General features: G+C 36.4%; 1 protein-coding gene and 1 non-coding gene across 3 annotated transcripts in view; one reads left to right on the top strand and one right to left on the bottom strand.

Annotated features, from left to right (window-relative positions):
• The window catches only part of LOC116164278 (peroxidase), a 73,934-nt gene that overhangs the window by 12,150 nt on the left and 44,846 nt on the right, over window positions 1-16,938 (bottom strand). For both annotated transcript variants that reach the window (XM_031478424.1, XM_031478422.1), the window contains exons 2-6: window positions 11,139-11,309; window positions 9,765-9,841; window positions 9,623-9,713; window positions 9,381-9,572; window positions 2,412-2,608 (exon numbers count right to left, since the gene is read on the bottom strand). In XM_031478424.1, the coding sequence (XP_031334284.1) occupies window positions 2,412-2,608; window positions 9,381-9,572; window positions 9,623-9,713; window positions 9,765-9,841; window positions 11,139-11,309 (728 nt within the window). The remainder of the gene's footprint in view (window positions 1-2,411; window positions 2,609-9,380; window positions 9,573-9,622; window positions 9,714-9,764; window positions 9,842-11,138; window positions 11,310-16,938) is intronic.
• Window positions 473-544, top strand: Trnat-ugu. Its single transcript has one exon. It is a non-coding gene; the product is annotated as a tRNA-Thr (tRNA).

Below are 16,938 nucleotides of genomic sequence, written 5' to 3'. Positions count from 1 at the left end.
AAGATTCTGACAATAATATTAATTTTGTAGTAGCTATGTATTGCTGATGCTATTGGCAAAGATTAGATCACATCAAACTGTGAAGAAAAGTATTGCCCTTCTGTCCATGTCTTTCTCAATATAACCTTTACAACCGGAAATTTGCACGTTTAATAATAAAATACTACATCCATAATAACCGAGCTGCGAAGTAGTGGATTGATAGCGGTTGATTTCATCACTCCCTTTTACTTGCAATAGTTTTACATGCCTATAATGGGATTCGACTCACGGATCTTCTGTCTCAAACTTGTTGGTCGAATATAGAATGTACCTATCTCCTCTCCTAAATTTTGCAAATTCTTTTCACGGTCCGGAATAAATATCCGAACCTCAGAGTAAGTTTTACTCTGAAGTCTGATACGATACTCACTGAAAGATATAAATACTTTCTGCTGGCGGGACAGCTTTTCATTTTTATCTAAAATCATGAGCCTCTATAGCTCAGTGGCAGAGCACTGGTCTTGTAAACCAGGGGTCGTGAGTTCAATCCTCACTGGAGGCAAACTTTACATTAAAAAATTTTGCATTTGATTAAAACCCGATTTTTTTATTTGGGATGTCTTATGTGCTTATGTGAGATTTTGTTGCCCTATTATTCTATCTTTGCGTTTGTGTATTTCAGTTGGGATTTTTAATTACTCTTACGCAATTACTTGATGAGGAATGATGAATTTTCTAATAATGTACGCCTGCGCCTGTGATAAACTGTAATAACACTGTGTATGTATGTAAATGTAATATTTGTCATATAATAAATTATACGTTTTCTATTTTTATAAAAGATGTTTGCAACACAACACAAAGTACATACCTACGTCATACGACAAAGAGAAAACATTTGTATATTTAGGTTTTAATTTTTTAAATTAAAATAGTACCTATTTCATCTTATTATTATTATCTTAACGGGTGAGAATTATTAAATCTTTTTTTTGAAACTTTATTAATACTTATTAAACCAATAAATGCGGTATTAGCCGTTTATATCTGAGCCTGTTTGGTAAAATTAACGAGGTTATTGACGATTGTTTAGGATACAGTTTGAGATTTTTACAATCTACTTAACTAGGCTGTTGATGATCTGCACCAAAATTAAGAAATTCAACCAAATCCTTTTTAACCCATTTCCACAAAAATATTTCGTTTTCGTTGTGCCACCCTGTATAGTATAAAACACCTACCTGTCAATAACAAAGTTGGATTTGAAACAATTTCCTTATTTTTATAAATAAATATGTGGAAGTTGATGATCAAATGGCCGACGGCCGACGGCGAGATGGTGTACGGCGAAGTGGCCACGGTGAAATGACGACGGCGAGATAGCCACGGTGAGACGGCGACGGCGAAACGCCAATTTCTTCATTAAAGGTAAGATTGATTGTTGCATTGATTATTTGTACATTTACGTAGTCGATCACGTTTGAGATAGGAATGTCAAATCTAATTGCGAGACTAGATTAACTATTGATTATTATTGAACTTTTGAGAACCCCTACTATTAATTGAAAATAAATTATTGGATCATTTCGTTGCGAGAAATTGCAACTATGTTATTTTATCGCTTTCGTTCAATACATGCCAGTTTCATAAGAGGAAGAGGTTCAACAATTTAAAGAAACTGGGTGGCGCTCAATTAGATGGTAAGTTGCGGCGAAGCGTATGAAGATTTGATAAGCTCTACCGAATTAGCGACTCATGTCCTTTTAAATATTAACATCCCTGAGCTAACTGGTCATTTATGTGACAGGTTTTGCGAAAAAGGAGGCCCATCTTAACTCACGTCACAGTATATCAATGGCGTAACGTATGTGTCACATGTGTTTACGTACCCGGTCTTGTCTTGTGTAATTTGGGCAAGTCGAATGTGTGATTTAAAAATTGATTGTAAAAATAAATGCAGTTAAGTTTATAATTCCAGTTTTTTATGCCTTTTGGTCATTTTTCAGTGGTGAATACCGGGGTGACAGTACCATTTATTTATTTATTCTGCGTTACATTTCAGTATTTTGTATTTTCATGTAGGTTATTCTGGGCCTAGTTCTGGGCGCTAAGGTGGCTCATACGGCAATACGTTATACAGAATAGTCTGGAAGTTTTTTTGTCGTTGTAAGAGCAGCTATTGCCGCCGCGATAATTACCAATCACATCGTTTAAATCCCCGCACGTAAATTTATACTACAAAGTAGAAAAGCTGCTTTTTTGTAAGGGGCGATCAAAAATGGATTGAGGTCGAGTCGCATTTTGAAGTTCAAGTTAAATATGATTTCCCATGTAAATAAAAACTCCAAAGCTCACTCGACAGCAACTCTTGTCACTTTACAGTAGGTATTATATCCACATTACAAAAAATGAACGATTTTATGACGTACCTAGAGGAGTACCAGTAAGAGTGAAATCGTGATCCATAAATTGTCCCCATGCAATTACCATAACGGTTCCTGCGTGGTCATGGAAGCCTTCGTCGGGGTGCATCGTTCGTGATACGACTCGGGATAAGGGTAGGTCATGTCCAGTAACACTTATCCGAGGAGCAGAAATACCATCAGCAAACAAGGGTCCGATCAAACTGAAAATGAAAGTTACACATTTATAATGATTAAATAGGTGTAGGTACCTATTAATAATTCTCCCGCTAATAAATCATTTTTCAAAAAATAAAATGTAAGACGTGAGGTTATATATTCCACTCCCTTTGAAAAAACTTTGATCTCTTCGATAATTTTTTGTTAATTTTCCGGAAACTGAATATTTATTGAGGGGTGCAACTTTTCGTTCACGCGTTATGGATACGTGACAGTGATCAGTTGGTATCCAAAGTAGTATAAATTAAATTTCTACTTTTGTGCTGTATAGCCGTTCAAAAATTGGAGTGTGATTGAATTTAAAATGGTCTCCTTTATATACCTAGTATTAAAAGTATAATGTAAGATGTTATTACATATTCAAAAATTTCTTAAATAAAATGAGATAACGGCAAAATGAGTGAGCGAAAGAATTGACTTTCACGTATAAGGTATAAGCGGAGCAAGAGAACGGCCCTCAATTTGATGTAAGTTGTTCTTATCAAACAATTCCTTTGCTAATATCGGAAACCGTTTTCTAGGGTTTTTTATGGGAAAAATTCATTGAAAGATAAATCCTTTTATCAGCATCATACTTGATGCCTCTGGAGTACCTATTGTACAACTCATCGCCATATTTCAATTCATGTCAGAAAGCCGGAAGACACTCCATGCGACAATCAGATTGGTGCCACTAAACTGTCCTATCCAAAATCATACTTCGGTCATCTGGCGACCGCAACCATTAAGAAGATCTCTTGTTTATGGGTACAACAAAACAAGGTACGCAAAGGTGTGAATGCATGTGTGAATGGATGTGTGTTGTATGTAGCGTATTTGTAATTGTAATTAATTATTCTGTAACTATAATAGTTAGTGTGGTAGCATATAATTATAAAAAAAAGCAGTGTTCTTTTGTAACTTGTTTTGCGACTCGAGTCATCGTCAAATATTTAATTAATTATACTAGTTATTCAATTGTATGTATTTATAAATTTTCTTAGTTTTTTTTTAAAAAACTAAGTGGCGCCTTTTCCAACAAAGTACCCCTGCCCACGACCCTGTGCCTTTGGAAGTAGCTGCCGGTTTTCAGTTATCAAGCAGTACACGTTATAGTGCGTACCTTTGCCAAAGCTATGTTTAGGTTTGGGTACCTATTTATTGACACTTTGTATAATTTTGATTTAAGACGTTGCATTATTTTTTTCCGGGTCCTTTGACAGTGCAGCTATAATTCCGAGACAATACCAGCCATGTGGCAACCTTGCAAAAAACAATAGTAACCCACTCCTTCTGTGTCGAATTAACAACAACGCTGAACAGAATCATAAAATCTACTTAATCACTGGAAAAGTCTCTCCCGTATGGTACTTACAGCATGATTAGACAAACGATGTGTACCTACCTATCGATCTCTATACCTATTTAGCTAAGTAGTCATGTTGCATTTATAGACATAAATTTACATACATAATCACTGGCTGACAATGCTGATATGGCTACTATAACTCTCGCCAGGAAAGATTGCCGGTCACAGCACACCTTGTGTCGATCTACAATCTATGTTTTTCATAAGATGCGAGTGACTTCCGGAATAGGATCGTGAAAATGTTGAACGAAAAGTCTTTTTGTTCAACATTGACACGATCCCTACTATCCCGGAAGTCGCTCACATCTTTAGAAAACATAGATTGTAGACCGGGATCAAGTGTTCTGTGACCGGCCATCTTTCCTGGCGAGAGGTTTAAGTTTGTGTTATCAACCCAAGTAATCGATAATCTTTTACGACCTCCAATTTTCATGACCCGTCTAAAAGGTCCTATTCACATGCGGATATGTACGGCGAATCTGTACGCCGGACGATCCGTATCAATTCGTATAATGTGTGTATCCGCCTGCTCGGCGTACAATATCCTGCTGGCTGTCCGTCGATCAATATTATTGCCAGTTTCTTTTTATTATTCATAGCAATTAGCACATCACTCGACATAACAGCCCAGGGACAACTACTAAAGAACTGAAATAGGGAGAGAACGCCGCCTGCTGGTCTATTGAGATTTTTCCGTGATCTGTGTACAGACAAATCCGGGTGTGTGTAGCTTAAGGCGGATCTGCCCATCGACGCCGTACAGATCCGCCGTACATATCTAATATACCTACTAACTTTGGTACATATTCGCATGTGAATGGCACCTTTTAACTCTCATTAGTCATTTGAATTAAAAATGCAACTTCTTGCACTAGTTGAAAGATACGGTATTTCACAATACTAAATTGATTTTAAATTTCAATTAAGAGACGCTTTCCTTGACTACCTTGCACTGATTTGAGCCGATTATTTTTAGCTTCCTAGCATGTGCTAGGTAGCTATTGCGATAGCCGTTTTTTGAACATTTCAAAATTTCATCAAATGTCGACGTTTTAGACCATTTTAAGCAACTTTTAAAGAATAAAATTTTTTTCCGTTTGTATGTACGTACGTACGTACGTGTACGTACGTACGTTTGTTGGCAATTTTCTGAGAAAACAAATAGCAACCTAAAATTTTTATTCTATTATTTGGAAGACCTTATTTTCCTGTGTACAACCTACAAAAAATTGGGCCGGGTTATATTATCAAAAAACGGAGAAAAAAATTGTCAAAAGTCAAAAAATTGTGTTGCATATGTGCAAAACGCAACGATCTTGTTTCTGAAGCAATATAAACGAAATTTCTATGGTAAGTCCCTTTAATAAAAGCAAACAAAATTCATGCTCAAAAATCGTGTTGCGCATGCGCAGAAATGCAATTTTCTTATTTATGGAACAATTAAAACGAAATTTGGATGGTAGGTCCTCCTAATAAAAGAAAACAAAATGCATGCGCAAAAAATCGAGTTGCGCATGTGCAACATCCAACTTTCTTAATTATGGAGCAATTTTAACGAAAATTGGATGGTAGGTCCCTCTAATAAAAGCAAACAAAATGCATGCGCAAAAATCGTGTTGCGCATGCGCAGAAATGCAACTTTCTTATTTATGGAACAATTTTAACGAAATTTAGATGGTAGGTCCTTTTAATAAAAGCTAACAACATGCATGCGCAAAAAATAGTGTTGCGCATGTGCAACATCCAACTTTCTTATTTAAGGAGCAATTTTAACGAAATTTGGATGGTAGGTCCCTCTAATAAAAGCAGTGCGTACATACAGGGTGATTCCTATAGTACCTGCCACCGTTTGGGAGCGTATAGGGGGTGCCTAGGGGAGTATTTTGATATAGGACACTTGGGGTCGGAAATCTAAAATAAGGGCGCCAGAACCAAATTTATCTTCTGGAATTTCACGCCTGTATGTAGGCAACCCAACCGACCGACGTTTCGCGCGGAGCGATGCAGAGCGAGTTAGCGCGAGGAAGCGACATGGGAGGGAAGGAGGGAAAACGACAGTCAAAAGCAATAACGTTTACAAGTGTTCAACGTGGCCACCGTTGTTCTCAATGCACTTCCTACATCTAGCCAACTATTATTATACTATTGCCATAGTGTTTATTCACTTGATACGCGTCGTTGCAGACGGGATTTCGTGGGTTTAAACAAAATTCTGATCAAGTGTCAGCCACACATCGCCGCCTGAGATCGCTCCGTGTGCACCGCCGGCCGGTTGGGTTGCCTACCTACAGGCGCGAAATTCCAGAAGGTAAATTTGGCTCTGGCACCCTTATTTTAGATTTCCGACCCCAAGTGTCCTATATCAAAATACTCCCCTACGCACCACCTACACGCTCCCAAACGGTGGCAGGTACTATAGGAATCACCCTGTATGTTGGCAATTTTTGGTTTCAGCTAGGACGCTATTCTGTCAAGAATTTGACACCTGGTTTTATCTAACAAAGCTATATTTGGTATCTATCAATGGTACTATTGCGCATTTTTCACATTGATATGTGGCACGAACATGACAATGAAGGAAAACATTTTCGTATTATATAATCTAGTTCCTAACGATTAGACTGCAAGACTAGCAAGAAAACTCGCGCGATTTACTGTCGAACGACTGCTGTCATAGTGTAAATAGCATTGCGAGTCCATTTGGTAGAACCAAAGATCAGTGTAGTATGATCTTTGGTAGAACCCGCGGAAGAATTCATGCGGTACTTTTCTTGTCGGTCTAAACAGGCAAAAGTGCAGCTGGTGATTTGCTTGTATTCCAAGTGCCTATGTATTAAATTTCATTTATGTCTTACTATGATAGCACATTTTATATCTGTGATACGCGGGCATAAAGTACCACTTTATGCCCTATGCCCTAGGGCATTAAGTATCACCATAGTAACTCATTTATACTTAGTAGCAAAACCTCGAGCAAAACAAACAAATATTTGCAGGTCATTGAAAATTAGAAACGTAATTATTAATAGTCAATACCTTTTACTAAATCACAAGATTGGCCTTATTTCGAATAGTTTCTGGAACTTCTTCCTCATTCACGATGAATTGAATTATTTAATAAAATTACGTTTGCGTTTGGATGGTTTCAATCACGTTAAAAAATTCGAACCACGCATACTTAATCAAACATAATGAATTATTTTGTAAACGAATATTTACTTTGACGAAGAAAACTATTTGTAAGACATAAAATTTTGTATGTACCACGGGCATAAACTGATGTTTATAATCTCGGGCGACTAAAAATCTCTCGGGCCTATCGGCCCTCGAGCATATAAACATCACTATTATGCCCTTAATACATAAATAACTATTAAATGCTTTTATAAATAAGAAAGTTGGCATTGCGCATGCGCAAAACAATTGCACATGCGTTAAACCAAATTTTTGACACTGCGCACTCCTGTGTTGGTGCACCATTTTCACTTTAGTAGTTGTAAATCCACACACTTTTTTTAATAAACAACATCTTAACTACATACAGGGTGGCAATTTGAAAACTTACTACCCCCCATGTCTTATGTCTTACTAATATGATAAATTTTCTAAAGCTGGCTTTTATTTCAATAAATCTTCAAAATGGTTTCCGTTATTGGTAAGACAGTAGTATAATCTATTCCCAAACTCTCGTCGAACCTTTTTAAATGTTGGTTTTGCAGTATTTCGACATTCTTGAATTATTCTCTGTCTTAGTTTGTCTATGTTCCCCGGTTGCGTTTTAAATATGACAGATTTCAAATGTATCATATTAGTTTATTTTTTTATTTGCACTATAATTACTAACCTAAATGTAATGCTATTGGTTGGAAAGCATTTTTTCAGAGCTTTCCAACGACGTTTCACACATGGGGGACACTATTTAAGATTTAAAAGTTGGGGTGGCTGGGGTACAGGGGAATGGAGGGGGTGCGTCGCCAACTATGTCATTGTGATTCCCCCTCCGAACTACCGAAACGGATTTTGATTTTCTAAAATATCTCGTTTATTTACTACGACATGGGGGGTGGTAAGTTTTCAAATTGCCACCCCGTATATTGTTTTTTTTACATTGCGGACTTGGGTTTTCCCACAAATTGTCGTTTCGACATGCTTTTCCCTGAAATTTTCTTATAAGAAAACCCACATTTGGAGTACCTTTTTTCCAAGATGGCGGCTCGAGCTCTAGGAGTTTCGGCCCCGACTTTTAGTATGTTCGAATACAAGCCCTAATGTACCTCTATACCAATTTTCAGCTTTCTTTCAATTACTTCCGCTATTCGTGGAAATTTGATCTAATTTGACTGTACTAGGTATATAGAATTCTATATAGAATGTGGGTTTCATAGCAGTGGAAATTCTATACTTTCGACTATCCAGAGCAATAATTTGTTTAGTAGTGTCATTTAAAATTTTAAAAAATATTAAATTTGGCAAAGGCGAATCAAAAATTTTATTTTTTCGATAAAGTAAAAAATTATGTAAAATGGAAGATGTGTTAGTAGTTAGTTTCTACCTCAATGCAAAACTTAGTCGCCGAGTGCCGGCACGATTTAATTTTTTTCAAGTAATTCGAAAAACAGTCCAATTTTGACGAAGAAAGGTTATAATACCAATATAGCTAAAGTTAAATATAAAATAGGCACTTTTCAAGTATTTGCAATAAAGTATTGGGTGTTCCATGAAAAAAAACGTTAGTCCGATACTTCACTGGAATACAGCGCAGCACACCCAGGTGAAACATGGCGACGGTAATTGTGCACATACCTCCAAGATAGACAATAGGGGTTTTGAATGCCTGCGAAAGGAAAGGGATAAACAGTAATCAGATCGACGTACATTTCACCACATAGCAAGCACAAAATTGTTACCTAAGGTTCAAAATGTTCCAAGAAAAATATTTCGGAAACAAGGAGCTTACAAAACTTAGGAAAAGGTGCACAAATGTACCAAAACTATAACATAGGCATAAGTAGGATTCAAGTAAGATCAATCTTAATGAGTTTCTTCGAATTAAAGCGCACAAAATTTGTGCATATTCCATCAATCAGCACAAATTAAGCATAAACCAAAGCGCTAGAAAATGTGATCGAGTTAATGTTAAGTTGAACCCCAAAAAAATTTGAGGTTTTTCTGAAACAAAAAGTCCACAAATCTGGAACAAACAATTCGAGAAATTATTGAAATCGAAAAACTGACTTCTCTGAGCGAATCCTCCGATTTGAAAGATTGTTATTCAAAAAACCAGATGCGCCTTTGGAAACCATTACCTTTGATAAAGATCGATAGCTAGACGTCGTCTAGTATAAAAACAGGTGACTGTCAGAAATTGTATAGAATTAAATAACACATAATGTATTACAATTACATACCGCGTAAATGGAGTATTTGTAGCGCCCCACGTCGGATGCTCCAAGTTGGTGCAAAGTCCATCAAATCTCCTGTATTTTCCAGCCCGACATTCAACATTAGCGAGGTAAGGAGGACAAATTTCACTTATCAGTGTTCGTGATGTATCGATTAAGGGTAAACCCTTTTCGATATCTTCATAACTTAAACCGTACCTATAACTCAAATTAGTTTCTCATTTTTGATTGAGAATCGATGCACTTACGTCCTCGCAAGATTAATAGAAATGTCCAGAAGAACTTCTCCGACGGTTTTCACATGTTCCGGCTTCCACTCGCCAATTGGATTCGCAACCGCTGTAAGAGAATTTTATGGTCGTGTTGTTTAAACTATAATCAATCACTTACAAAATCTTTTCCTTGCTTCTAAATAGGCTTGATTGATGGCGTCGTAAGTAATGCATGATCGACCTTCACTGTATCCACTGAAAGAAATATTAACAAAATGAAACTATTTGGGATCCTTTAATTTTCTGTTAGATGGTACTATGTTCAAGTGGTTGCGAATTGCGATATGCATTTGCTACAATGTATTGGGGTCAACTTTGTCTCGGCAAGCAAATGGACAGGTAATATCAAATGTGCTCGTATAGGTACTCTTTGGTAATATTTAATCAGTCACCTACTCACAGAATAAATCAAGAATTCTTGAGCGGTTGCCTAATGTAGGTAATGAACTCGAGAATAAAGTCTTTAGTGACTATGGGTGACAAATGGTTAGTCATTTTGTGTGTGACCCCATTCAATTGTAAAAGCTAAGCAACCAATAGGTATGTACGTAAAATCAAATTAAATTATTGCATAACAATGGTATTTCTGTAAATTATGGTATATAAGAGGTAGGTATATGGACATACTCCACTTTATTATGGGCACAGAATGAATTCAGTCTGTAAGTCCGTCGATGCAACATAAATATTTAAAGAATGAAAGGTCAAATTTAGTCCGAATCTGTCGCACTTGCGCTAATGGTTCTTATCGCGCGCTCTTTAATAAAAATGAAAACACAGTAAAAGCTAAAGGAGATACAAACACAAGGTTTTCATTGCAAAATAAACCACCCATTGCAATTTGTAATTCCTAAAAAACGAAAATTGGGAAAACACGTTAAAACGTAATAAACGAACTACGAAGTGACCCTAATGAATAGACCATTGAATTTATAACCTTATATTACTTATAAATTCAATGATTCCACATTGAAACTTGAAACTTTGACATACAAACATTCATTTTCCCTATTTTATCTAATAACTATTACTTTAAATAATGTTAGAATGTTTTACACGGTGAAGTCAATTTTTTAAAATGGATACGCAGTGGGTATTTCAAAGCGCCCTATATGTCTTTCAAATGACTACAATCATTTGCTAATTTTCGGTTTAATAAAAGAAATTTTCTTCTTGATTTTGATTTTTTCTAGTAGGTTAGCATATCTGTTAATTAATAATTATTATTTCTTTGATTAACCTCGTGCAAATTGTCAGTAGCCGGTGTAATGGTGTAAAATCAAAAATTAAAAATATATAGGGTGTACCAATTAAATTTTAAAATGTATTTAAATTATTCAATTCGTTTTACTCATAATAATATGACCCATGAAAAACTAAAATCTTATCGCCAGTACCACCAGAGTTAGAGGAGCGAGTTTGATTTTACACACTGTGAGGAACATTTACATGTGCTCGTGGATAAGGAAAAGTACTTTGTACATATACTTACAATGACGGACTTCGTAAAAGATTGAATGTGTAATCAAATACATTGGATTTTCCTTGCCCATTTATAACTAACGCGCATTCACTGTCATCCGCGCCGCTTAATTCAATTGGTGTATATTGTATCGACAGGCACTGAGAAATTAAAAAAACCACCTGCGGCACCAACCACCATCTGAAACAAAGAAATGTAGTCAAATCTATTGTCTATTGCCAATATTTGTTGTACGGATGATGTCAGTGAAGTTAGCCTCGCCCAATAAAATAACTCAGAAACTAATAAGAAGTATTTTCGTTTGTTTTTTGTTAGTTATTGATTGTTTTGGCAAAAAAATCGTTTGTTTCGCAATGCAATAGGCATTACAAAATTTGTAAAATGAGCGAGGCTAACTTCACATTGCCCGACCCACGTGTGGTTTTTCAAAGTTGAATGACATTTTTGCATTTCGTGTGTTTAGTTATTGTTTGTTTTGCTATAATCAACGTTTGTTTCGCAAAATCCGCTTTACAGTAAACACCATTGTGGGTAGGCTAACTTCACACCAGCCCGACCCAGAATAAAATTTTATTTACTCTGATGCTAAAAGGTGCAGAATCGTTAGTTATTGATTGTTTTGACAAAAAAAGGTTTGTTTCTCAAAGCGATAAGGATTTAAAAAACTTGGAAATTTGGCGAGGCTAACTTCACCATGCTCAACCCACACTCGACTTTTTCAAATCTTTCATTTTAGGTGTTTAGTTATTGTTTTGGTATAATAATCGTCTGTTTTGCGAAATCCGCTTTACAGTAAAATAAAATGTGGACAGCTGTCACACCAGCCCGATCCAAAATAAATTTTTAATTACTTTGATGCTAAAAGGTGGAAAATCGGTAGTTATTGATTGTTTTGACAATGTTTCGCAAAGTGATAAGTATCAAAGAACTCACAAAATTCACACTGTCCGACCCACACTCTATTTTTCAAAATTGAGTAAGATTCTTTCGTTTTAGGTATTGCTTCTTTTTTTGCTTAAATCAACGTTTTTGTTGTGAAATGCAATTTCCAGTAATAGTTATTTACCTACCTAGATATACAGGGTCATTCTTGACGAGCGTCAGTTAGAAAGATATGGAAAACCTTTCAAAATTAAGCTAAACTGATAAGTCCTTTAAGGGTTTTGGCACATGATGAATTGAACTAAAGTATTTTCAAAATGGCGCCACTTCCGGAAATACCGGAAGTAGCCACCAACTTTGTTATTTTAAATAGAGGCCCCCTATTTTTTCTATATTTTCGGATTCTACGTCGAATTTAGAGTACAACGATACCCCATAGTTGATCCTTTGCTCCAAGGGCTTTGCCGATATTCAAGTTTTTGTGTCAAAAATTGAATTTGCAGGGGTAATTTTAAAAATTTATTATTCGAAAACGGTGAGAGATATTGCAAAACAGTTTTCAAGTGCTTTATTGAGGAAAGATCGAATTTTCTTATGGTATGCGTAACAGTCTAAAAAAGTGAGACTACGTCACTTTTTCAAAGCTCTCAACTTTTAAACTTTTAAATATCCGTAACTCCATTTTTTCAAATGGCACCCCTCATTTTGTTCTTCACCCTTGTTTTCCTTTTTCCCAGACCTTTAATTTGATGCAAAATGCCAAAAGCTGCTTCAAACGGTTTCCGAGATATTCCATGTTTTAGTTACTTCTTGTGGAAAATTGATAAAAAAATTAAGTCGCTTGATGTTATTCTTTTGTTTTTATTATGATAATGTTTAAACGTCAAATTTTTCGCTGTTTGAACTTACACTTCTGGTCAATAATGGCTCGTTTGGGTTACACTAATGAAGATTTTGTGAATTGAATATTAATACACGGTGATTGTAATCGAATAGCTGCCAGGACTTGTCTTTTTTCCGAAAGATACCCTGACTAGGCGCAACCCACAGATGCTACAATTCGCAAATTACTACACAATTTCAGGAATAACGGTACGTTTCAAACAAAAATACAAAAAAGGAAGCCTGTGATCATGTAGATCACCTTACAAAGCAGACGTCTAGTCCGAGCCTAGGATTGGTGTCCTAATTTCCGCGTTGCAGTGTTTGCGTCCTAATGTCGGCGTCCTAATGCCCGCATCCTATTGTCTGTGTCTAATGTCTGGCGGCCTAATGCCCGGCCACTTATTAAATAAGTAGGTAGGTACCAATTTAAAAATTAATATAACAAATACATTTCATCGCATTGAAATTTGAAAATGGTAAAAATATAACAAAATAATATTTGATCATCACTGTATGTTATGTTACTAAACTACGTAAGACTTTCGTTTGTATAGAAATACAGACTCATGGCGGAGCGAGGACAAGGATTAGTAGTGAAAATCATGGTGAACCAAAGACTGAGACCGTGGTGTCCACTACATCATCCTCTAGCTCTAGAGTAAGTTTTATGGATACCATTATAAATCTATATTTACTTCTACTACTGCGCTACTGCGTCGGCCGGACTCGTCAAACACGATGACCGTGCGCTCGTTTACGGATTCTAGATCTGCGTTCGGGAGTGGGCAGGCCAACTCGATATACTAGCCCGAGCTAAATTAAATTGTAGTAACAGCAACAGGTACACAATCGTTAGTTGATTTTTTTCACAAAAAACGTTGTCTTTGCAACACTTCCAGTAAGATGGCGAATCTAGGATGACATCTTGGCGGCGGCAAATGTTAGTACAGTGATGGTTAGGTATCGTATTGTGCGGGGTGTGGAGGGTCCGTGAAACAAAATATAACCACTAAAAACGCTGTTTTATGCATTTGTCAGTGAATTTATCACAGTTACATCTAAGTTTTTGTTATAGAACTTACATGGCCCTTAACACTTTGTCAATTACACTCCCTCCATAACTTGACTACACCTGTGGTTTTAACAAGAAAACCCCTCTCAACCGAAGGACGTGCAGCGAATTACATATTCTTGAAAACAATCGTTTAGCAACGTTGATTGTGGCAAAACAGACTAATTGCCATTTGCACCGACAAATTTAAGCGGGGCTTGGCTTAAGCGTACCTAGCTTAAAATCCATGGCAACCATTATCTCAATAATTGTTGCCATGGAATTTAAGCTACGCTTAAGCTCTCCGCTTAAGTTTGTCGGTGCAAACGGTCATAAAAGAATCAATTGAAATAATGTTAATCAACAATTAAATAAATGGGATGGATACTGGGTAGTATAAGAGCTAGTCTTACCGATTGTGTTAATTTACAATACCTAATTAACGCATTGCGAATTTTTTTAATTTGAGTCGGGCTTGTGTGAAGTTTGAGCAGGCCGCCTAGACATTTTTTAGCGCATTTTCCAACGAATATCAGATTAATAAGCGCATGCGCAGGACGCGCAATATCAACTGCGCAATAAGTGCCAACTTCCTTATTTATGGGTCCGTTAACGTGTAGTTTATTCACTGCACAACGCGCCAGAAGTTGGCGCTCCACGCTTCGTTCCAAAACCGATGGCGCGTCGTTCCGGGAATGCACGTGAAGGGGCCCCATTAGCCTCGCTAATTTTATAAATCTTGTAATGCCAATTGCATTCCGAAACAAACGATTTTTTTGCCAAAACCAACAATCCCTAACAAAAAACAAACGATAATACCCATTAGTTTCTGAATTTGTTTAGTGGGCGAGGCTAACTTCACTGACATGCAGCTGCTTTTCTATGATATTCAATTAAGTATTTTTATTTCGGGATTGTTAGTCAGCCGAGAGTATAGGCATTGAATAAAAAATTAAGTTTTTATTTAATGCTATGCTATAGATTTGATGGGATTTACTTAATGTATCTATTTCATTTGCACGTTGACTTTCCCAATCGCATCGCACGATGTTTCTGTAATTAGGTTAATCGATAGAAAGGAGTAATTGTTGAGAATTGATTCTTACAATAAAATTGATGTTACAGTTAGTATAATTAATGGTTGTAGGAGTTAAGCGTATCTTACAATTTTTCAGTACAGTATCATTACCTGTGCTTTCAACCGATTACATTAAACGGTGTTCCGCATGATTCTGGGTTTTTGGGAAATGAATATTGAGTTACAAAACGTATCTCAGTTATAGTACTAGGTTCATTAATATATAATTGAGCTGCTTTGTCAAGAAGTGACAAGCAGATCAATACAACATGATCATAAAAGTAGAAAGTTAGCACATTGTATATCGTCGCAATCAGGATGCAAGCACATTCAACACCATCCTCTTTTGTGTAATATAAGTTAGAAAATACGAATAATTGTTTTTCAAGTTGGCACAATCGGTTCCATTCGCTACGAAATTTGCACACATTAAAATGATACGGTTGTCAAATAATCTGATTTTTTCCACCGATTACTGTAAATATGAATTTCTATTAAATACTAATATATTGTGGTCAATTTGTAAGATAAAATGGAAGAAAGCATCATGTTGCTTGACAAAACCTTCATTATTGTTTATACAGAAGTGATATCACGTCTTAAGTATTTTAGTTAATTTTATGCTTTGAAAGGATGAGGTTCCTTACTTGAAATTTTTGTGCAAATTGATTGCGACCGCTATGAAGTTGCCGCGTTTCAAACTGTTCAGATGCCGCATTTTTTATTTAATTAAATAGTCGTATATAAAATAGCGTAATTTACTTGCATATTGCGATTATGACACTCGGAAATAATTACAACACTCGCCTTCGGCTCGTGTTGCAAACTTTACCTCGTATCTAATCGCACTCTTTAACCCTATGCTCGTATAATAATATAATGGACAGTACATCCCGAATGGAGTACGTAAAGTTGCCTATTGTCAATCCCCAAATTTGGTTATTTATAATATTAATTTATGTTCGATGGTAGAAACAAACTTAGGCCAAGTATAATGCACATTTTCTATCTATATAAAACAACCCGCGCGGCGGAAGCTACATTTTCGCTCTCACGAGGTAACTTTTAAGTCGTTTTTCCAAGATAACTGATCTATAAATGAAGTTAGAACAATTTCCAAATTTGCTATACGTAAGTTCGTAAAGATAATATCTAGAAAATAACGCCAGGAAAATTTGTTTCATTTTTTAGAAAATATGGCACCCTAACAGCCCTCGACGTTACCCTTAAAAAAAAGATTATTTCAAAACATTTTAAGAAATCCCGGCGTTATTGTCTAGCTAAAGTATTCACCTTTCACAGGAATATTCGACCCCTTCTGCATCTTCACTTAGAATTCCGATATCGTGGAACGAAATCAAGCGTTTTCGGGGAACGAAACGGATGATGTACCTACTGTCCAGCCTAAGTATATGATCGCTACGTTTAAGATTACACGCAAAACGTAAACATTGGGTACAGCCGACGCAACTGTTGACTAACACCGTAAACGTGTTTTAGTAGACCACCATACCTGAACGGTTCTGTCGACACAACACGTTAGAATATGATATTACGTCAAATTTGTGGTGCCAATTATTACCAACTGTTGACTTCCACCAGAAGTCACCATTCAGCGTTCAGGTAAGTCAACGTCTCAACAGTCAACATACTCAACAGTTGTGTCGGCTGAACGTACCTACCCAGTGAGGTAATGGTTCCACATACAAAAAATGAATATTGTTGATTGTATCTAATAATTAGCTCCGCTCAGCTGCTTGCATGTTGTTTATTAACGAGCTGCTAGCGAGGTTATAATTTTGCGGTGTCTGTCCATCCGTTAGCACTAGGGAATGCAATCCCGCCGCATAATTTAGATCCAGGTATTTGCGGGATCACTGGATAGTAATCTCGCGGGATCCCGGTATTTGCGG

This window comes from Photinus pyralis, unplaced genomic scaffold, assembly GCF_008802855.1.
Source record: "Photinus pyralis isolate 1611_PpyrPB1 unplaced genomic scaffold, Ppyr1.3 Ppyr1.4_LG2, whole genome shotgun sequence".
Lineage (NCBI taxonomy): Eukaryota > Metazoa > Arthropoda > Insecta > Coleoptera > Lampyridae > Photinus > Photinus pyralis.
The sequence above is the reverse complement of the archived record's forward strand: the minus strand, read 5'-3'. Positions and strand labels throughout refer to the sequence as shown.